The 22,870-nt window shown below is 41.0% G+C and overlaps 1 protein-coding gene across 3 annotated transcripts in view; it reads right to left on the reverse strand.

The window, feature by feature from the left end:
• Window positions 1-4,558: 4,558 nt before the first annotated feature.
• PPP2R2B (protein phosphatase 2 regulatory subunit Bbeta) overlaps window positions 4,559-22,870 on the reverse strand; it is a 421,403-nt gene continuing 403,091 nt past the window's right edge. For all 3 annotated transcript variants that reach the window (XM_040406218.1, XM_040406236.1, XM_040406226.1), the window contains exons 7-9: window positions 13,397-13,566; window positions 9,214-9,305; window positions 4,559-5,138 (exon numbers count right to left, since the gene is read on the reverse strand). In XM_040406218.1, the coding sequence (XP_040262152.1) occupies window positions 4,859-5,138; window positions 9,214-9,305; window positions 13,397-13,566 (542 nt within the window). In that variant the 3' untranslated portion in view covers window positions 4,559-4,858. The remainder of the gene's footprint in view (window positions 5,139-9,213; window positions 9,306-13,396; window positions 13,567-22,870) is intronic.

Genomic DNA, 22,870 nt, shown 5'->3' on the forward strand with positions numbered 1-22,870 from the left:
GGAAAATAATACAGTAAATTGACTTTTATCAATTTATTTACATCATCTCCTAGCAATCATGCGTTAAAAAAGCACCACATCCGTACTTGCTTGCGGATGCTTGCGATTTTCGCGCATCCCCATTCATTTCTATGGGGCCTGCGTTGCGTGAAAAACGCAGAATATAGAACATGCTGCGATTTTCACGCAACGTACAAGTGATGCGTGAAAATCACCGCTCATCTGAACAGCCCCATTGAAGTGAATGGGTCCAGACTCAGTGCGGGTGCAATGCGTTCACCTCACGCATTGCACCTGCACAGAATTCTCGCTCCTGTGAAAGGGGCCTTAGGCCTTCAAGATAAATCATAGATCGAGTTGATAACGTTAGTCAACTATATGGAGTTTTGTGCCAATTGCCATTAAAAGGCACATGCCATTTAATGCTAACTAGGCAAATGAAAAATTGTTACATCTCCAAGTGCTGCATGATTCGACAATTCATCATCCATTACCTTAAAGGGAATCTGTAACATTGAACATTGGGTCCAAGTTGCAGGTGGCATGTTATAGAGCAGGAGGAGCTGAGCAGATTCATATATAGTTTTAATGGGAAAAGATTCAGTATAAGGGTACATTTACACAATTGTAATAAAACAAGGATGACATCTGTGTTACATCCATATGTTTGTGGACCTATTATAACAATGCCTATTCTTGTCCACAAAACAGACAAGAATAGGACATGCTCTATCTTTTTTTGTGGGACTGCAAAACCGACATATGGATGCACACGGAGTGCTGTCTTTATTTTTGCAGCTCCATTGAAATGAAAAAAAAAGTTGATTGGATAAGGATTAAAATTTCTGTCATCTGGTGAATGAAACCTAACTATATATATATTTTTTTTCATGTAAACTTTAAAAATCGAGAAGGCGGTCCTAGTAGGGATTGATACCATCCCTCTGTAACTTTGCATACAGAGATGAATGTCAATGACTAATAGGACCGTCTCCTTGACCCCTAAAGGCCATAAAACGACAAATCAATCTGCTCTATAACATGCTGCCTGCAGATTATACTGCATTTTTAAAGTGACAGGTTCTCCTTAACCCCTTCAAGACCAAGCCAGTTTTCACCATAAGGACCAAGCCACATTTTGCAAATCTGACATGTTTCACTTTATGTGGTAATAACTCTGGAACGCTTTTACTTATATAAGCGATTCTGAGATTGTTTTCAGAGATTGTTTTCTCGTGACACATTGTACTTCATGTTGGTGGTAAATTTGAGCCAATATGTTTCACCTTTATTTATAAAAAAAATAAAAATTCAAACATTTACCTAAAATTTGGAAAAATTCTAAATTTTTGAAATTTGAATGTCTCTGCTTTTGGCTGAGAGCGGTCCATAGTAACACAGCCTGGATTCCTGTTCAGAGCAGGAGCGCACGGCATCATTGGTTGCTATGACGCCGTGCGCTTCATGCCGCCGCTGCACTACAGTAATACACTCGTATAGTTTATTAATGTAGTGCAGCGGCGACATGAAGCGCACGGCGTCATAGCAACCAATGACGCCGTGCGCTCCTGCTCTGAACCGGAATCCAGCCCGGCATACCACGGACCGCTCTCGGCCGCGGAACACGGCCGTGTGCATTCGGCCTTTAAAGCAGATTGTGATACCTCATAAAATGGTTACTTTACATTCTCCATATGTCTACTTTATGTTGGCATCATTTTGTAAATGTAATTTTCTTTTCTTAGGAAGCTTAGAATTTTAGAAGCAATTCTTAAAATTTTTAAGAAAATTTCCAAAACCCACTTTTTAAGGACCAATTCAGTCACTTTGTGGGGCTTACATAGTATAAACCACCAATAAATGACACCATTTTAGAAACTAAACCCCTCAAGTTATTCAAAACTGATTTTACAAACTTTGTTAACCCTTTAGGTGTTCCACAAGAATGAAAGGAAAATGGAGGTGACATTTCAAAATGTAACTTTTTTGCAGATTTTCCATTTTAATCTATTTTCTCCTGTAACACAGCAAGGGTTAACAGCCAAAGAAAACTTTATTACCCCGATTCTGCAGTTTACAGAAGCACCACATATGTGGTCGTAAACTGCTGTATGGGCACATGGCAGGGCGCAGAGGGAAAAGAGCGGCGTATACATTTTGGAGGAAAGATGTTGCTGTTGCCATGTCACATTTGAAGACCCCTTTATGCACCCCTAGAGTAGAAACTCCCAAAAAGTGACCCCATTTTGTAAACTACGGGATGAGGTGAAAATTTTATTGGTACTATTTTGGGGCACATATGGTTTTTGATTGCTCGATATTACACTTTTTGTGAGGCAAGGTAACAAAAAATAGCTGTTGTGGCAGTTTTAAAATTTTTGTTTTTTATGGAGTTCTCCTGACAGGATAGATCATGTGTTGATTTTACACAGCAGGTTGATACAGATGCGACAATACAAATATGTGCATTTTTGTTGTTGTTTCAGTTTTGCATAATAAAGCATTTTTGAAAAAAAAAAATGTTTTGTGTATTCATTTTCTGAAAGAAACATAGAATGTGTCGGCAGATAAGAACCATTTGGCCCATCTAGTCTGCCCAATATACTGAATCCTATGAATAGTCCCTGGCCCTATCTTATATGAAGGATAGCCTTATGCCTATCCCATGCATGCTTAAACCCCTTCACTGTATTTGCAGCTACCACTTCTGCAGGAAGGCTATTCCATGCATCCACTACTCTCTCAGTAAAGGAATACTTCCTGATATTACTTTTAAACCTTTGCCCCTCTAATTTAAAACTGTGTCCTCTTGTGGTAGTTTTTCTTCTTTTAAATATGCTCTCCTCCTTTACCGAAAGCTACATTTCTTTTATTTTTCTGCCGATCGTCTTGTGCAGGGGCTAATTTTTTTGCAGGAAGAGCTGACATTTTTATTGGTACCATTTTTGGTGACAATTTTTTGATCATTTATTATGACATTTTTTGGGGGCAAGGTGACCAAAAAATGGCTATTTTGGCACAGTTTTTATTTATTTTTAACAGCATTCAACTGAGGGCGTAGATCATGTGATATTTTTATAGAGCAGGTTATTACAGACGCAACAATACCTAAGGGCTCTTTCACACTTGCGTTGTTGGGTTCCGGCATAGAGTTCCGTCGTCGGGGCTCTATGCCGGAAAAATCCTGATCAGGATTATCCCAATGCATTCTGAATGGAGAGAAATCTGTTCAGGATGCATCAGGATGTCTTCAGTTCCGGACCGGAACGTTTTTTGGCCGGAGAAAATACCGCAGCATGCTGCGCTTTTTGCTCCGGCCAAAAATCCTGAACACTTGCCGCAAGGCCGGATCCGGAATTAATGCCCATTGAAAGGCATTAATCCGGATCCGGCCTTAAGCTAAACGTCGTTTCGGCGCATTGCCGGATCCGATGTTTAGCTTTTTCTGAATGGTTACCATGGCTGCCGGGACGCTAAAGTCCTGGCAGCCATGGTAAAGTGTAGTGGGGAGCGGGGGAGCATAATACTTACCGTCCGTGCGGCTCCCCGGGCGCTCCAGAGTGACGTCAGGGCGCCCCACGCGCATGGATGACGTGTCGCATGGATCACGTCATCCATGCGCATGGGGCGCTCTGACGTCATTCTGGAGCGCCCCGGGAGCCGCACGGACTGTAAGTATACTGCTCCCCCGCTCCCCACTACTACTATGGCAGCCAGGACTTTAATAGCGTCCTGGGTGCCATAGTAACACTGAACGCATTTTGAAGACGGATCAGTCTTCAAATGCTTTCAGTTCACTTGCGTTTTTCCGGATCCGGCGTGTAATTCCGGCAAATGGAGTACACGCCGGATCCAGACAACGCAAGTGTGAAAGAGGCCTAATATGTATTTTTTATTCCAGTTTTATGCAATAAAAGCATTTGTGAAGAAAAATGTTTATTTTTTTTCTGAAAGCTATATATATATATATTTTTTTTCCCAATGACCATGTGTAGGGGCTCATTTTTTGCATAAATAGCTTTATCATATAGATAAAGTTAATACAAGGCACTTACTAATGCATTGTGATTCTCCATATTCTCTCATTTGCTGGCTGGATTCATTTTTTCATCACATTATACATTGCTTGCTTCCAGTGGATGAAAAGCACTGCTGCAGCGCAGATCAGAGTTATTGATGTGAAAAAAAAATTGGATGTGCTGGACAAGTTGTTCTTCCAAAGCTGGTCACAGGCACAGGAAGCTGTTTTCTTCATTTACTAAATGAACAACCCCATTCAGACTCACCTGGCAATAAGGGCCGATCCCCGAGGGTTAGAGAAGACAGATTACCTGATCAGTGCAGTTGATTCATTCTAAGGTACTAGACTAATCATGGCAAGTGCAGCTACAGCAGGATAATCAGCTGTAACCTACCTGTGATGACTGTGACTCAGCCGCAATGTGCACAGGCCCCCTTACTGAATATTTAGAAATAAAGACAAAATCATTTGTAATGATCATTCTTTTATTAAAAATTGACTTATCAATTAAAAAGAAATATTATAGATGCCCGTTTGTTTTGTCCAAAGTTTTTTGCCTATACCATTTATGCCCTGCTGCAAGAAAGGCTGCAAACACAAAGTAAAACAAAAAAAAAAAAAAAAAAGACAAAAAAAAAACAAAATACAAAATATCAGCTGTCTGAATTGATGTCATAGGGGATTCGGAAAGCCTGTTTATTTCTATATCTCAGCAGTGGAAGAACTTGATAAAAGAAATAAAGGTAAACAAAAAATATATATATTAGAAAACGGGAAGAGAAAAAAATATTAAAAAGCCTTAGAACACATGGTACCTAGTAGATATTTAATAATGTTCTAGTTAACCTTGTCCTGAAATATATACAGGTTATTTGTGGCCGCCACTGCTATGATGTTTTCTGAAGGGTGCCAAGCAGTGTGGAGAATTTTTTTGCTAAAGTCCAGGCTGTCCACGCTAATTTCATCTTTTCTGCGTTTGCCTCCTACACAGACTTTGCGTGGCTTGAGAATTGCTCTAGGCTTGCTGTTTTCTCTGGAGGCTTCCAATGTAACATCACGTTTGGTGTTGCGGTCAAACATTCTGAAGAAATTATTGTACGAGCCAGTCATTATGACACTGGAAAACAAAAAGGTAACAATTCTGCTATAAGGAATAAACTAACATACCACATATACAAAAATAACAGATACGAAGTATCTATTAGGGAATTTTGTACTTTTTGCTATAAAACTGGCTCTGTACACAGCCAGCGGTGGGCCTAAAAGCATGTGTGCGCCCTATATCCCCAGCACGTTCACTAACAATCTGTCAGTAAGTATAGAAGCAGTTCCACAGTATATAAGGACAGTTATATATACGTACATACAGTATAACTGTCCTGTCCCTATATACTTAGAACTGCTTCTCCCTGCTTTCTATACTTACTGTTAATGGTGAGAGCTGACTGCCCACTCTTCTGGATCTCCCCGGCAGCTCATTAGTTAGTGAGCATGCAGGGGATATAGAATACACACAGGGTGTCAGGCTCACCACTGAGTCTAGAGATGTCAGGAAGACAGGGTAGAAGTATTTCTACTATATACAGTTGCAAGAAAAAGTATGTGAACCTTTTGGAAAGATATGGATTTCTGCACAAATTGGTCATAAAATGTGATCTGATCGTCATCTAAGTCACAACAATAGACAATCAGAGTCTGCTTAAACTAATAACACACAAATAATTGAATGTTACCATATTTTTATTGAACACACCATGTAAACATTCACAGTGCAGGTGGAAAAAGTATGTGAACCCTTGGATTTAATAACTGGTTGAACCTCCTTTGGCAGCAATAACTTCAACCAAACGTTTCCTGTAGTTGCAGATCAGACGTGCACAACGGTCAGGAGTAATTCTTGACCATTCCTCTTTACAGAACTGTTTCAGTTCAGCAATATTCTTGGGATGTCTGGTGTGAATCGCTTTCTTGAGGTCATGCCACAGCATCTCAATCGGGTTGAGGTCAGGACTGGGCCACTCCAGAAGGCGTATTTTCTTCTGTTTAAGCCATTCTGTTGTTGATTTACTTCTATGCTTTGGGTCGTTGTCCTGTTGCACCACCCATCTTCTGTTGAGCTTCAGCTGGTGGACAGATGGCCTTAAGTTCTCCTGAAAAATGTCTTGATAAACTTGGGAATTCATTTTTCCTTCGATGATCGCAATCCGTCAAGGCCCTGACGCAGCAAAGTAGCCACAAACCATGATGCCCCCACCACCATACTTCACAGTTGGGATGAGGTTTTGATGTTGGTGTGCTGTGCCTCTTTTTCTCCACACATAGTGTTCTGTGTTTCTTCCAAACAACTTTGGTTTCATCTGTCCACAGAATATTTTGCCAGTACTGCTGTGGAACATCCAGCTGCTCTTGTGCAAACTGTAAACGTGCAGCAATGTTTTTTTTGGACAGCAGTGGCTTCCTCTGTGGTATCCCCCCATAAAATCCATTCTTGTTTAGTGTTTTACGTATCGTACATTCGCTAACAGGGATGTTATCATATGCCAGAGACTTTTGTAAGTCTTTAGCTGACATTCTAGGATTCTTCTTCACCTCATTGAGCAGTCTGCGCTGTGCTCTTGCAGTCATCTTTACAGGACGGCCACTCCTAGGGAGAGTAGCAGCAGTGCTGAACTTTCTCCATTTATAGACAATTTGTCTTACCGTGGACTGATGAACAGCAAGGCTTTTGGAGATACTTTTATAACCCTTCCCAGCTTTATGCAAGTCAACAATTCTTAATCGTAGTCTTCTGAGAGCTATTTTGTGCGACGCATCATTCACATCAGGCAATGCTTCTTGTGAAAAGCAAACCCAGAACTGGTGTGTGTTTTTTATAGGGCAGGGCAGCTGTAACCAACACCTCCAATCTCATCTCATTGATTGGACTCCTGTTGGCTGACACCTCACTCCAATTAGCTCTTGGAGATGTCATTAGTCTAAGGGTTCACATACTTTTTCCACCTGCACTGTGAATATTTACATGGTGTGTTCAATAAAAACATGGTAACATTTATTTCTTTGTGCGTTATTAGTTTAAGCAGACTGTGATTGTCTATTGTTGTAACTTATATGAAGATCAGATCACATTTTATGACCAATTTGTGCAGAAATCCATATCATTCCAAAGGGTTCACATACTTTCTTGCAACTGTAATAATGACCGTATATACAGGTGAAACTTGAAAAATTTGAATATCGTGCAAAAGTTAATTTATTTCAGTAATGCAAATTAAAAGGAATTGCATTAATGCAACTTAAAATTAGAATTTTGTGAAAAGGTTCAATATTCTAGGCTCAAAGTGTCATACTCTAGTCAGCTAATTAATCCATACCCCCTGAGCAAAGGGTACCTGAGATTGTGACTTTGGGGTTTCATAAGCGGTAAGCCGTCATCATCCAAATTCTAACAAATAAAGGCTTGAAATATCTCGCTTTGCATGTAATGAGTCTATCTCATATGTTAGTTTCACCTTTTAAGTTGTATTACTGAAATAAATGAAGTTTCCACGATATTCAAATTTTTCGAGTTTCACTTGTAAGGCCACATATCACTGTATAGGAGGGTAGCAGTGAGGACAGCAGGACTGCTTTACATGTAAGGCCTCATGCACACAGCCATTCCCATATTGCAGTCTGCAATAAACGGGTAGCGGCCATGTGCGCACCGTATCACGGATGCGGATCCATTCACTTGAATGGGTCCACAATCCAGGAGATGCGGTGCCGAACGGAGGCATGGATTGGAAGCCCAAAGAAGCACGACTGAGTGCTTCCATGGATTTTCTGTCCGTGCCTCCGCACCGCAAAAAAGTAGTGCATGCACAACTTTTTTGAGGTGCGGGCCATCCGATGTGGATTGCAGACCCTATTCAAGTGAATGGGTGCGCGTCTGCAGATGGCGGCCACACGGTCCGTGCCCATGCACTGCAGTACGGGCAAGGCTGGCACGGAGTAGTGTGCATGAGGCCTAAGAGTGAGCTGGGAGCGTCTTCAGTCTTCATTACTGTGATGGGAGCTGAAGATGTATCAGGGACTTCACAGCCAGTTTTTTTTTTTTTTTTTTAAGATACAAAATCACCTAATAAAGTTTGTTGCAAAAATAATCAATCACTTGCCCTACACAAAGTGCAGTTACTTTTTAAGGTTGGAATATGTAGACAAAAACCAAACAGGTTATCGTGGGCAACTAATAAATTTTTCTTTTAAAGCTTTTTTTTTTTAACCAACCCTCCTCAAACTAATAGCATCACTTACATTTTTAACTTTGCATGTACGACAAAAATTTTACAAAAAATAAAAAAAAAATTGAGAATTGGCCTAAAAGACATTAAAATGTACCAGGCTCTTCTGACCTGGGTCATATTACCCAGAACTATGGGACATCTTTTATGTACACACATGATTTTGGCCATGACCTGTGAAAAATTTGAGCACACAAATTGGTTTTATGAGAATCTTTTTTACTTTTATTAGTTATGTGTTGAAGGGATTATCCCATGAAATTAAAATAAAATTAAAAATAGTTTACTCGCATATCTGGAAGACTTGCTTGCCTTTCTGTGGGTTGGCAGAAGCTCATCAAGAATGCGCATCTCCCGGGATGCGCTGTAGTTAGCTCTTGTTAACCCTTTCCTCCCTGCACTGTAAATAGCCCCTGACATATAGACCGAGATACATGTATGAATGTAATGCCCCCACAATTTCCTTCTTCACTGTCTAGGGTTAAATAAATGAAAGGCATCTTTTCTATGACATCACTATGCCAGCACAGAGGAGGAAGGGAGCAGGGAAGTTACTGAATGTGTTAATCCAGGTCTGAATGTAGGACAAGGTAGACCGAAAAGGATAGACTGCAGAGAGCGCTACTAGAAAAGAAAATGTAAAACACATAAAAAATGAACCACATTTTTATTGCATGTACTGTATATGCAAACAATAACTCATTTAAAAGCCCTATTCATTGCATAGTAATACTTTTCACGGGATTGCCCCTTTAAAAAAAAAAGCAATTGGAAAATCCCTTGAATATGCTAAACCCAGATCACTGTATAAAAAGTAATCATTTTAAATATTTTTTTTTTTACATATTTGTTATTTAATTTTTATATACGGTATACAGCTACTAAACACACAGAAAAAAGGACTGTCCTTACCTGTCTGAACCATTCCATACACATTCAAATTTGTCAAAAATGCAGTCATTCTCATAAAGTGAACATAGTTTGCTGCGGAGGTAATCATGGACCTGAAATAGAAGACAACTCAGATCATCAAAAACTCTGCTGACAGCTTAATTGCCAATCATTTTACTGGTACACGACACAACAGAAACAAATGTCTTCACAATGTCGCACTAATTTACCAGCTAGTTATAAGGCAAACAAATGAGGCAAAATGGGCAGCAGTAAACTGTGGGAATTTATGAGCTTGCTCTTGAAAACAGTATCCAACATTTCCACTAATTGCTGTCTATTCTAGTATCAAGGTTTGTCTACACGCGACTGATCTGCAGTGTATCTGTTGGAAGCCCTGGGCAACAAAATCCACACTGAATGACAGGTAGCTCCAATCCCAACTGTCAACTCTTTACAGCCCGTGACCATGATCAAAGAGGATATACCCTCTGATTGGGTCCCAATGATCTGATTGGAGGCTGGGAAGCCCTCTGCAGTCAGCCCTGGGGACCTAGAAAGGACCGACAGGACTGTACGTTCAGTAACCCTGCTGTTAGGACAATGTATTAACATAAAAGAGTATCCTAATGCATTAGAAGTATAGAATACTTTTGTTAGTAATTCCTTAATGGGATTATAAAAAGTGCAATGAAAATGTAATAAAAAATTTACTGTATTTTTTGCTTTATAAGACGCACTTTTTAGCAAGAAAAAAAATCTTATTAAAAAGTGCCTGCATCTTATAAATGGCAGCCAGGGTGATTCAGCATGGCCAGACCCCCTGGCTGCTTCCTTAATGATCCGGCAGAGAGCACATTCAGCACTTTGTCCGATCAGTGAAAGAGATATGCATCTACATACACTTATATCTCCTTGCCGAAATCGCTCTGTATGAATAGCGGCAACAGGAGAGCACATGGGGAGGAAGGTCCTACAGCTGTACTTAAAGGAAATGAAAAATCCAAGTATACCTTAAGGACCTCTTCAGAGGTCAGCAATGGGAGCAGCCAGACCAGGAAAACTATACAGCCAGCACTAGGGAAATGTGAGTTTTATTAAAGCTGATGTATGTGTGCATTTGTGTGTGTGTGTATAGCAGAGCTGTGTGTGTGTATAGCAGAGCTGTATGTGTATAGCAATGCTGTGTTTGTACTAGAACCGTGTGTGTTGCAGACAAATACTTAAAAATAATCTACAGTAGCACAGGGATGCTCGACCTGTGGCCCTCCAGCTGTTGTAAAACTACTACCCCCACCATGCCCTTCTGTACGCTGATAGCTGTAAGCTGTCCGGGAATTATGGGAGTTGTAGTTTTGCAATAGCTTAAGGGTCACAGGTTGAGCATGCCTGATCTAGCAGAACAAGAAGTATGGCAGGGCACAACAGAGCAATGACAGGAGACATTTCTTTGGATAGGTACTTTTAATGAGGTGACCACATGCACCATTGCTGTTTGTTACAATGGTCAGCAGATGACACGTTAAGGGTAACAGGAGCTTACCCCACCATGGTACACCCTAAAGTTACTGGTCTTGACCCCTCCAATTCAGCAAGCCTTCTCTACAAAGGGGACATAGAAAATATTTTTTCTAATTTTCTGTTGTCTAAACCTGGGTTGTGTCTTATAGTATGGTGCGTCTTATAAAGCAAAATACACCAAAATGGAAAACGCGTGCAAAAAAATAACTAAGTGATTATTTTATATAAGATATATTTAATTACACATACATTACATAAAACAAAGAAAATCATTTATTAGCTATTCACACGACCAAAATAATCTGAAATCAACAGGTTATTCAGTGTTAAATATGTACAGTATAAACAATAAAGTTAAAAAAGCAATATCAAAAATCAGTTTAAAAAAACAACATATACATAAAGTAATTCCCAAATGAAACTAGGCCTTTTACAGACAAGTCAGTGAAAAAATTAACAAGTTATGCTTGCTTAACTCCTTCACGACTGCCATACGGCTATATACGTGCTAATTACACTTGCCCGTGCAGCTAGCACGTATATAAACGTTATGGCACCTCTTTAATCCAAGTGCTGAAAAAATTATCAGCTCCGCTGCATTCAGGCGCTAGTTTGTAGGTGTGGTTGAGTTGTGCCCCATATGGGTGTGATATATTGGCAGCTGAAGGCATCTGTGTTGGTCCCATGTTCATAGGTGCTCAGAAAAATAAAGTTTTAATATATACAAATGAGCCTCTAGGAGCAATGGGCTCAGCTTTCTCTGCAATGGCAACGCCCCCATTGCTCTTAGAGGCTAATTTGCATATATTAAAACTTTTTTTTTCTGAGCACCTATGAACATGGGACCAACACAGATGTCTTTAGCTGCCAAGTGCACATGGGACAGGTCAGCCAGTTTCATAGGTACAAGTCTGCTGACAGGTGCCCTTTAAACACACTGGGGGAGATTTATCAAAACTGGTGTAAAGGAAACCTGGTTTAGTTGCCCATAGCAACCATTACCTTTCATTTTCTAAAGGAGCTCTGTAAAATAAAAGGTGGAATCTGTCTGGTGGCTATTGGCAACTAAGCCAGTTTTCCTTTATACCAGTTTTGATGAATCTCCCTAATTTTGTTTATTTAAAGCTGGAGGCTACTTTACATAGTCCCCGCATCCAAAACAGCCTAGGGCAGCGCCATAGACTGCTCATCTGCGTCGGTGACGTCACCGGGCTCACTGCTCGGCAGACGTTCTCTCTTAGCATAGTGATGTAAAGCCCCACAAGCATTAGCGCAAGGAACTGCCCCGATGCTCTATTCATACATTGTAAAAGAATAAATAAGAGCTTATATCTGGGTTCAGCCCTGAAGCCGTAAATTCCCTTTCACTCCATTTTCGATTTTAGGAACCATGCGGAGAAATGTGGTGCTCATATCGAATTCATTTACTGTACATCTGCTTGCCAATCCTGAGAATTTGCACATCCAAAAAGTCTATTATTTTTGTCATAAAAATTACACATTATAAATGTATCGGTGGTTATTGTTTAACTCTTGTGCTGAGTAAATTATAGGATTTATTTATTTTTAATTATATATTTTGGGCTGAATAGTCTAGGGTTGCCAGCCAATTTGGTGAACCGAAATAATAAGCATCATCCATAGATGAATAGGGGATTTACTGAACAGTAGAGTTCTAAAAGACCAGTATTACTATAGGGAAAAAATGTGGTTGACTTCTTTATTGTGTTGCTTGATTTCTCTCAGTGAGATCCTGTACAAGGTAGGCCACGAAAAACAGAACCCTGCTCTTGCACAAATGACAGCTGCTATGGATTCAGGTAAGGTACCTGTGGTTCTGGAGACGTGCGCCTGCTGGATAAATTCCACATCAATTTCCTCAGGCTTCTCATAACCCTCAATGACAGGTGTCTGAACACGCGGTTGTAGACTTTTCTTTTTTTACATTAGCCACGGATCATGTGTTACGTCGCTTCTGCACCAAACCATGTACACTGCTTTTTCCGGAATGGAAAAGGCCGAAAACCGATCAGCAAAACAGCCCTGGTTTGTATGAAAGTGTTTGTGTACACTCCACTATCATAATTCTGTGTTGAATTGAATATGGGCACGCACACAACACTACTGCCCTTCGTAAAGAGCACCCCCTGATAGCAAGGAAGGATACAATGGGCCTCACAAATAAAAGCTGAGCTCTAAATGGTTGCTATGGGCATCAAAGACCGTTTTAGGGTTAATGCACACAAACATGTGCGCCCCATAGTGGTCCACAATGCATGGGCACCATCCATGTGGCCGCAGTTTGCGGATGAAGATCTTGAATGAGTCTGCGATCGGCAAGATTCTATTTGCATCGCATAAAATAAATAAAAATAGAACATGGTTCTGCATCCATGATACAGAGCACACACAGCCTAGGCCCTATACAGCGGACCAGCTGTCTGTGGGCCACAATACGGGCATGGGGTGCATAAACCCTTACTGCATCATCCTATACAAACCACGCATACATTTCTGGCCCGGGACAGCCCAAATTAGTCTCTGAAAATCAGGGACAGTCCCTACAAATTTGGGACAGTCTGCAACTATGAAACAGGATTGTGTTTTTCATGGCCCACCTTATATTATGCATTCTTTCCAGAAAACATTACATAGACAAACCATTTTCAAGGAATTCTCATACCTGGTAAGTCTCTATTGGTCTGTTCTCCATGTTGAGATCCCATACTTTAACTGTAAGGTAGTCTCTCGTCATTATATACCGACCACTGTGGTTAAACTTTACGTCCGAAATGGAAGAGATGATCTCTGAGAAAAATGATCTGTTGCTGGGATCTTCGGGCTCTTCAAATACTAAAACAGGAAGAGATTTCTTGAATTATCTAAACTGAATATACTGTATGAATAAGACAATATGTGACACACAATGTCTATTTGGTACATGCATTGGAGATATGGATGTAGTAGACCAGGTCCTAGTGTTAACAGAGCCACATGGCAGGTAAACTGACTGTGCACCACAGGGAACAGAAGAATATCTATTATCTATCTATCTTTTGAGATGGTGCCTCAAGATATAATATTTTCAACATACAATAGACTTTTCTGGGCCATCGTAAATTGAAACTAGACTCAACATAAAATGCCTCACACAGATCCAGCTAATCAACATGGCCATTTCACTGGTAAAACACCTTTATTGGTTGTCCAGTAGCTCCTCTGCGGTACTAAATGTCCTGTACTGCCCCCTGTCTGGGCCAGGATGAGCTGCTCCTTCGGACACCAGGTGAGGACGCCTTTACTTTATTTAACTAGTACATGTATAGCAGGGTTGTCAACCAGAATTTTTCTTTTCTCTGTACAACTTCTCCCAAAATCACAGACAGCCAACATTTTTTACGGACAAATCGGAAAACTATGATGACTGATAAAGATTATAAGTGATATAGGTCTATATCTCAATATAATGATAATAACTCATTATCAGCATTTATTGTGAGCTGTAAAATGATAATTACCACCAAAATATTCTAGTCAAATACCACTCGCCTCAAAAAAATCATGGACACTGGAAAAAAGTCACCTATTTTTACGGATTGTCCAGAAATTTCTGGATGGTTGGCAACCCTGATATACAGTCAGGTCCATAAATATTGGGACATCGACACAATTCTAACATTTTTGGCTCTGTACACCACCACAATGGATTTGAAATGAAACGAACAAGATGTGCTTTAACTGCAGACTGTCAGCTTTAATTTGAGGGTATTTACATCCAAATCAGGTGAACAGTGTAGGAAGTACAACAGTTTGCATATGTGCCTCCTACTTGTTAAGGAACCAAAAGTAATGGGACAGAATAATCATCATAAATTAAACTTTCACTTTTCAATACTTGGTTGCAAATCCTTTGCAGTCAATTACAGACTGAAGTCTGGAACGCATAGACATCACCAGACGCTGGGTTTCATCCCTGGTGATGCTCTGCCAGGCCTCTACTGCAACTGTCTTCAGTTCCTGCTTGTTCTTGGGGCATTTTCCCTTCAGTTTTGTCTTCAGCAAGTGAAATGCATGCTCAATCGGATTTAGGTCAGGTGATTGACTTGGCCATTGCATAACATTCCACTTCTTTCCCTTAAAAAACTCTTTGGTTGCTTTTGCAGTATGCTTTGGGTCATTGTCCATCTGCACTGTGAAGCGCCGTCCAATGAGTTCTGAAGCATTTGGCTGAATATGAGCAGATAATATTGCCAGAAACACTTCAGAATTCATCCTGCTGCTTTTGTCAGCAGTCACATCATCAATAAATACAAGAGAACCAGTTACATTGGCAGCCATACATGCCCACGCCATGACACTACCATCACCATGCTTTACTGATGAGGAGGTATGCTTAGAATCATGAGCAGTTCCTTTCCTTCTCCATACACTTCTCTTCCCATCACTCTGGTACAAGTTGATCTTGGTGTCATCTGTCCATAGGATGTTGTTCCAGAACTGTGAAGGCTTTTTTAGATGTTGTTTGGCAAACTCTAATTTGGCCTTCCTGTTTTTGAGGCTCACCAATGGTTTACATCTTTTATCTTGTGGTGAACCCTCTGTATTCACTCTGGTGAAGTCTTCTCTTGATTGCTGACTATGACACACATACACCTACCTCCTGGAGAGTGTTCTTGATCTGGCCAACTGTTGTGAAGGGTGTTTTCTTCACCAGGGAAAGAATTCTTCGCTCATCCACCACAGTTGTTTTGGTGTCGCTGAGCTCACCGGTGCGTTCCTTCTTTTTAAGAATGTTCCAAACAGTTGTTTTGGCTGCGCCTAATGTTTTTGCTATCTCTCTGATGGGTTTGTTTTGTTTTTTCAGCCTAATGATGGCTTGCTTCACTGATAGTGACAGCTCTTTGGATCTCATCTTGAGAGTTGACAGCAACAGATTCCAAATGCAAATAGCATTGAAATGAACTCTGGACCTTTTATCTGCTCATTGTAATTGGGATAATGAGGGAATAACACACACCTGGCCATAGAACAGCTGAGAAGCCAATTGTCCCATTACTTTTGGTCCCCTAACAAGTGGGAGGCACATATTCAAACTGTTGTAATTCCTACACCGTTCACCTGATTTGGATGTAAATACCCTCAAATTAAAGCTGACGGTCTGCAGGTAAAGCACATCTTGTTAGTTTCATTTCAAATCCATTGTGGTGGTGTATAGACCCCCAAATGTTACAATTGTGTCGATGTCCCAATGTTTATGGACCTACCTGTATAGTACATACTATTTAAGACACTGAAGAAACTCCTGCCCTCATCATAGAAAGTGATTTACAGCTTCCAGCATCTTTTCCTGTATGGATTATGTAAGGATTTGCTTTATCTGTCAGGCTAGTTTCACACTAACGAAGGCTAGTTTCACACTAGTCTTAGGCGGGTGAACAGCCTGCCGAATCCGTGCTGCCGCTAGTGCACGCGTGCCGCTGGAGGTCCGCTCTGGCCCCATTTACTATAATGGGGGCCGGCTGGAGTTCCGGCGACAGCACGGCAAACATGCCGAGAGGCGGCTGGAATAAAACTACGACACTCTGGCCTGACCCCATTATAGTCAATGGGGCCGGAGAGGACCTCCAGCGGCATGCGTGCACTAGCGGCAGCACGGATCCAGCAGGCTGTTCACCCGCCTAAGGCTAGTGTGAAACTAGCCTTCGTTATTTTCTTATTTTTCTTAAAACTTCACTTTTTCTTATTTTGGAATGACATTTTTGGGTTATGGTCTCAAGTTACAATGGTTTTAATTTACAATGGTTGTGCCGGAGCCAATTAATATTGTAACTTGAGGGACCACTATAACATCTAAAATATATTTATATCGTGGCTCACCCGTGTCTGTTAATGTGGTTAAGGTGCTCTGTTTTTAGGATGTTTCACCCGTTCATCCAATATGAAATCTATATTTCAAATGTAAGGTAAAATAAAAAATAAAAACAAGCACTCACCAGCTGGTATGTCTATAGTAAGATATTTATATAAAATTTCACATAATATATATATAAAAACACCGAATAAAAGTCACAAAATTAATATGCACTGGAGTTGGCACATAAATCACATACGTAATATATAGTAGACAATATCACTCAATATATATCAAGAATCAGTAGCTTCAATCTGGTAGGTTGATGAAAAAATTAGCTTATAGTGAAAAGAATACAATTGAAATTAAAAGGGTGAAAAAACAGAAATATGTAGGTGAAATGTCCCGTATAAAGATAATACCTGTGAAGAAAAATTTAATAGGAGCTGCTGGTAACAGCTGAAAAGAGCTTAATAGTGTCTTCTTAAATAGTGATTGTGTCCATACAGATTGATGTAATACCTGTATCCACACAGACTGATGTAACAGCTTATATAACGCTGATGTGACAATATGAGGCAGCAAATTTCACCGGCATTTAAAGTCCGCACTCAGGGGTCAACGTATATTCAAGTAATCGGGTTTCAGATGGGGCGTCCCCCTATCCATACACCCTTCTACCTTGCCCTTTTGGAATGCTTGTATGGTAGATGCTGCCAAAGGTGAGATCCGACACTTTGAATTCCCCGCTGCTGCTCTCCGGTCTCGGCGTTACACGTGATATCTTTGCGTGTCGCCTTCCAGGAAGTAATATGCAGGGATCGCGTAGTCTCGCGATAGGTCCAACCAGTTCCTCTTGCGCTGGTATCCAAATCACCGTCGGAATATCTGAGTTGACCAACAAAGTGTAGGTTTCTTTCCTCGGGTTAGGGTGGGTAATTTGTAGCTCGCAGGACCAGCCAGACGCGTTTCGAGGGGTCTCTCTCTTCCTCAGTGGCTAATACAGAAACATCTGGATGATCTGAAACCTAGGAGCCCCAAGAGAGTGACTGAACAAGCTAGAATACCATTCATTTCCACCTACACTGAAGGCAGTGATCAGGTAGCAAAGGTTGTTAGGAAACACTGGCCTATACTGAGTAGCAATTTTGGCCATGTGAAAGAATTCACTACACCCCCCTTGATGTCTTACAGGAGAACTGACAGTCTGAGGGACAAATTGGTTAGAGCAGAGGTGGCAGGTGATAAAACCGCAGTTCAGACATATATGGGTCGGAAAAAACTTGGGAGCTATCCATGTTTGAACTGTGTAAACTGCAACTATATGTTGAAGGGAGAAACATTTACACACCCAGTGACCAATAGAGTGTTTGAGATCAGACATTTCTTGACCTGTGATAGTTCATTCGTTATCTATTTGCTGACATGCCCCTGTAGTCTCCTATATGTTGGGGAGACTACTTGTGACGTAAAGACGCGAATGAACTATCACAGGTACTCCATCCGTCAGAAACGGAGAGATCTCCCAGTGTCCAAGCACTTTGTAGAAGCTGGACACAGGGAAAAGGATCTCAAGTTCAGGGTGATAGATTATATTCCCCCACTTAAAAGGGAAGGCAACAGGGAGAAAAAGTTGAAACAACGTGAGATCATGTGGATACACAAATTGCGTACACTTAGACCTGATGGTCTTAATGCGGAATGCAGATGGGAATTATGTGGATAGGTAATGTGTCACTTGCTCATCAGACGTGGAGGAGATATTATTTGTTAAGTCGAGTGGGGAGGGTATACAACAGTGCTATTTGTAATCTATTGTATGATAAATACACTCATATACCTTTGGTTTATTTACAGATGGAAGTTTTGAAGAATTTAATGAACCTTTGTCTTATGATTGGACGACTCCGTGCATGGACCACCCCGGCGCGCTGACATAATGGTGACCAGTGGCTTATGCTGAAGAGGGGCGTCGATGACAAGTCACGCATAGCACGTTAGGATAATCCGACCTGCATCAATCTTTACAAAAATGGTATTAGATGCCAGCTTTGACCGGGAATCTATAAGCTAGAAGTTGGCTGTATGTATACCAAGTTTTAGTGCATGGAGATGGGATGGATCCCTCCCATTGTAACTGCACAGATTTTTCACTCTGGATGTGCATATTAACCTAGGGGGCGCACTGCGTCAGGTCACTATACTGATGCTGTAGTGGCCGCCACTCCTGGGTCCATTTGCACTTCATGATGCAGGTTGTCTAGGTATTTGTGCGCTTGTGACTGCCTCGATGTTCCTCTCTTCTTGTTTTGTATTGATTTCCACTGTGTTACTATGGCCACAAACACGCCCCCTCGACGCCCCGGCTGTGTGTCCGGTCATGTGTCTTTTCTTTCCCTCCCCCCGCCGCCGCTATGCTCCCTGTGCGCTCCACTGGGCAAAGTTGCGTTCCAGGGTGCGTGCGTGATGACGCGGCGACGTGGGGAGGTGGACTGATGACTGATGACGCATGACGCGACGCATGCGCCTGGCGGACGGAGGGACGCTGATGCTGGCGCGCCTGGCTGATCAATGACAGTTAGTCCCAAAAAGTTTTTAAAGTTTAATATGATGCAGCTGCATCGAGAATTTGATTTTAACCCTTAATGGATGGAGCACTTTTATGTTCACATATGTGTAATTAGAAGCTGGACACGAGGGATATCGATACAGCACATTGTAACACTATGTATAAGATATATAAAACCTATTATGTAGGTTCTTCACTGTTGAATGATGTTACAACTTTTGTATAAAGATTTTTGACATGTAGAATATGTTTACACAAATAGTCATGTGATAATGTGACGTTTTTGATGATTATGTGATTTTATTGTCAGCATGTGGTTTCACTAATTGCACCAATTTGTATTGGATTGTGGGTATATAAACCCCACAGTGTAGCACTGTTGTAGCTTGACAAAGGCCTCATTGAGAAGGCAGAAACGTAGCTGGAATAAAGTTTGGGGTCGTCACCCTATCACCAAACAACTGGAAGTGCTGCCTCTTCATTCTTTGAATATATATATATATATATATATATATATATATATATATATATATATATATAGCCACTGAGGAAGAGGGAGACCCCTCGAAACGCGTCTGGCTGGTCCTGCGAGCAACAAATTACCCACCCTAACCCGAGGAAAGAAACCTACACTTTGTTGGTCACTTCAGATATTCCGACGGTGATTTGGATACCAGCGCAAGAGGAACTGGTTGGACCTATCGCGAGACTACGCGATCCCTGCATATTACTTCCTGGAAGGCGACACGCAAAGATATCACGTGTAACGCCGAGACCGGAGAGCAGCAATGGGGAATTCAAAGTGTCGGATCTCACCTTTGGCAGCATCTACCATACAAGCATTCCAAAAGGGCAAGGTAGGAGGGTGTATGGATAGGGGGACGCCCCATCTGAAACCCGATTACTTGAATATACGTTGACCCCTGAGTGCGGACTTTAAATGCCGGTGAAATTTGCTGCCTCATATTGTCACATCAGCGTTATATAAGCTGTTACATCAGTCTGTGTGGACACAGTTGCTACATCAGTCTGTGTGGATACAGGTATTACATCAATCTGTATGGACACAATCACTATTTAAGAAGACACTATTAAGCTCTTTTCAGCTGTTACCAGCAGCTCCTATTAAATTTTTCTTCACAGGTATTATCTTTATACGGGACATTTCACCTACATATTTCTGTTTTTTCACCTTTTTCATTTCAATTGTATTCTTTTCACTATAAGCTAATTTTTTCATCAACCTACCAGATTGAAGCTACTGATTCTTGATATATATTGAGTGATATTGTCTACTATATATTACGTATGTGATTTATGTGCCAACTCCAGTGCATATTAATTTTGTGACTTTTATTCGGTGTTTTTATATATATATTATGTGAAATTTTATATAAATATCTTACTATAGACATACCAGCTGGTGAGTGCCTGTTTTTATTTATTATTTTTTATTTCACTATAACATCTAGCAGCTCATGTCCTCAGCTATATACCCAAAATCCTTGTGACAGGTTCCCTTTAAGGTCTTGACTCTGTGGTGGCCAATCCATTTGCGAAAATGATGTCTCATGCTCCCTGAACCACTCTTTCACAATTTGAGCCCGATGAATACTGGCATTGTCATCTTGGAATATGCCCGTGTCATCAGGGAAGAAAAAATCCATTGATGGAATAACCTGGTCATTCAGTATGTTCAGGTAGTTAGCTGACCTCATTCTTGGAGCACATACTGTTGCTGAACCTAGACCTGACCAACTGCAGCAACCCCAGATCATAGCACTGCCCCCACAGACTTGTACAGTAGGCACTAGGTGTGGCGGAACCCGCCTCGCCACTGGGCATTGGAGAGGCCTGGCTACCCGCCTCCTACCTGCTGACTATGGCCCCTGGTAAATTTGTACGTTTGAATGCAATATTTGGGCATAGTTATATAAGTTCATGTATTTTTCTGTCTTTGGAATTTTGTTGTATGTTATGTGAGGGTACCCAGATAGCTAATTTTATTGTATTCGTGTATTCGGAGTGCCATTCACCTAATGATATGCACTCAGACTTGAGCTATCTGGGGATACGTTAAATGTCTGTGTTTACTGTAAGGGTTGTGACATTGTATGTTTAAATGGTGATTTCTGTCCTGTTGTCCCCACATGTGTATTGGCGATTACCTTTGTCCTGAGAGATAATTGAATTGCTCCTCCGGTGTCTCCAGGGCAGAGAGGAGGAAACCATGATGCATTGTGGGGATGTGTTGAGTCTGTGTATCCTGAATTGCTGCAAATCTGTCCTGTGTCACAGTCTTCCATCTGGTCCCCTAGGGGCGTGTCCACCAGATGGGGACCTGCATAAATACAGGCGGGTAGCCCTCAATAAAGTGTTCCTGTTTTAACCCTCAAAGTAAAGTGTCGTCTCATTCTTGGGGGAGGATTTATGGTATGCTGTTCCAGTTTGACTGCTAGGAGTGTAAACCTATTCGTATTGTTTCCTATTCAACTGTCTACAGCATTCATATGCTTGAGAGGATTTATATGCTTCTTCGGTTCGGTGATTGTGGTGTCTGCCAGAGTGCTTGGAAACCTCAGGAAACGCTAGGAGCATTCGTCAACGGAGGTACTCAGTCGGGGTGCCAGGTGATCCATTACATTAGGCATGATGGGTGCATCACTTCATCTGCCTCTTTTCTTACCCTGATGCGCCAATCACTCTGGAACAGGGTAAATCTGGACTCCTCAGACCATATGACCTTCTTCCTTTGCTCCGGAGTCCAATCTTTATGCTCCCTAGCAAATTGAAGCCTTTTTTTCTGGTTTGCCTCACTGATTAGTGGTTTTCTTATGGCTACACAGCTGTTCAGTCCCAATCCCTTGAGTTCCCTGCGCATTGTGCGTGTGGAAATGCTCTTACTTTCACTATTAAACATAACCCTGAGTTCTACTGTTTTTCTTTGGTGAAATCAAATCAAACGTTTAAGTGATCGCCGATCACGATCATTCAGGATTTTTTTCCCTTTTTGGACAGGCAGTGTATATATATATATATATATATATATATATATACACATACACACACACACACACACACACATATACATACATACACAGTATATAAAATGCAGAACACCTATAATGCTAGGTCATGAGGAAATTTAGCGCTTTACCATGGTCACCACGTCTTTATGAGATAAAAAAAATTTACATGAGGAAAATATTACTTTTCATCTGCTCTATAGGTGAGAAGCATGACATATTTCTCCTAAATTATACAGTTTTATGGTCACTTTCTGGATACAGAAAAGAAAAAACCTCTTAACCTGCAACAAAAAAGCTTTCAAGGCATTCATTAACAACTAGACCATCTAAGAGAAAAGTGACATTCTGGACTAAGCCAGCACAACCAGGTGTACAATGAAGTCTTCACAAAATGGTAATAAGGCTAATTGAAGGGACGTCTAAATTGTGTGGTAGCAAACAACCACATGAGGTCCTCCACTTGTAGATCTATTCAATGCCTCTACCTAGTAACCATGGAAACTAGCGTTGCTTAGTGCTATCATCACTAATAAAGGCCAATCACTCATCTTGCTTTGACAGCATGGGGTGCGCTGAGCAAAGGTCAGATCTATGTAAAGTCATAAGACAATACTACTGGGACATGTTTTCCCGTGCATATAAAAGTTTTTATTAAAAATCATTCTTGAATCAAAATTATGAATACATATTCCAATATCCTAGTTCAGA

Source organism: Bufo bufo, chromosome 1 (genome assembly GCF_905171765.1).
Source record: "Bufo bufo chromosome 1, aBufBuf1.1, whole genome shotgun sequence".
Lineage (NCBI taxonomy): Eukaryota > Metazoa > Chordata > Amphibia > Anura > Bufonidae > Bufo > Bufo bufo.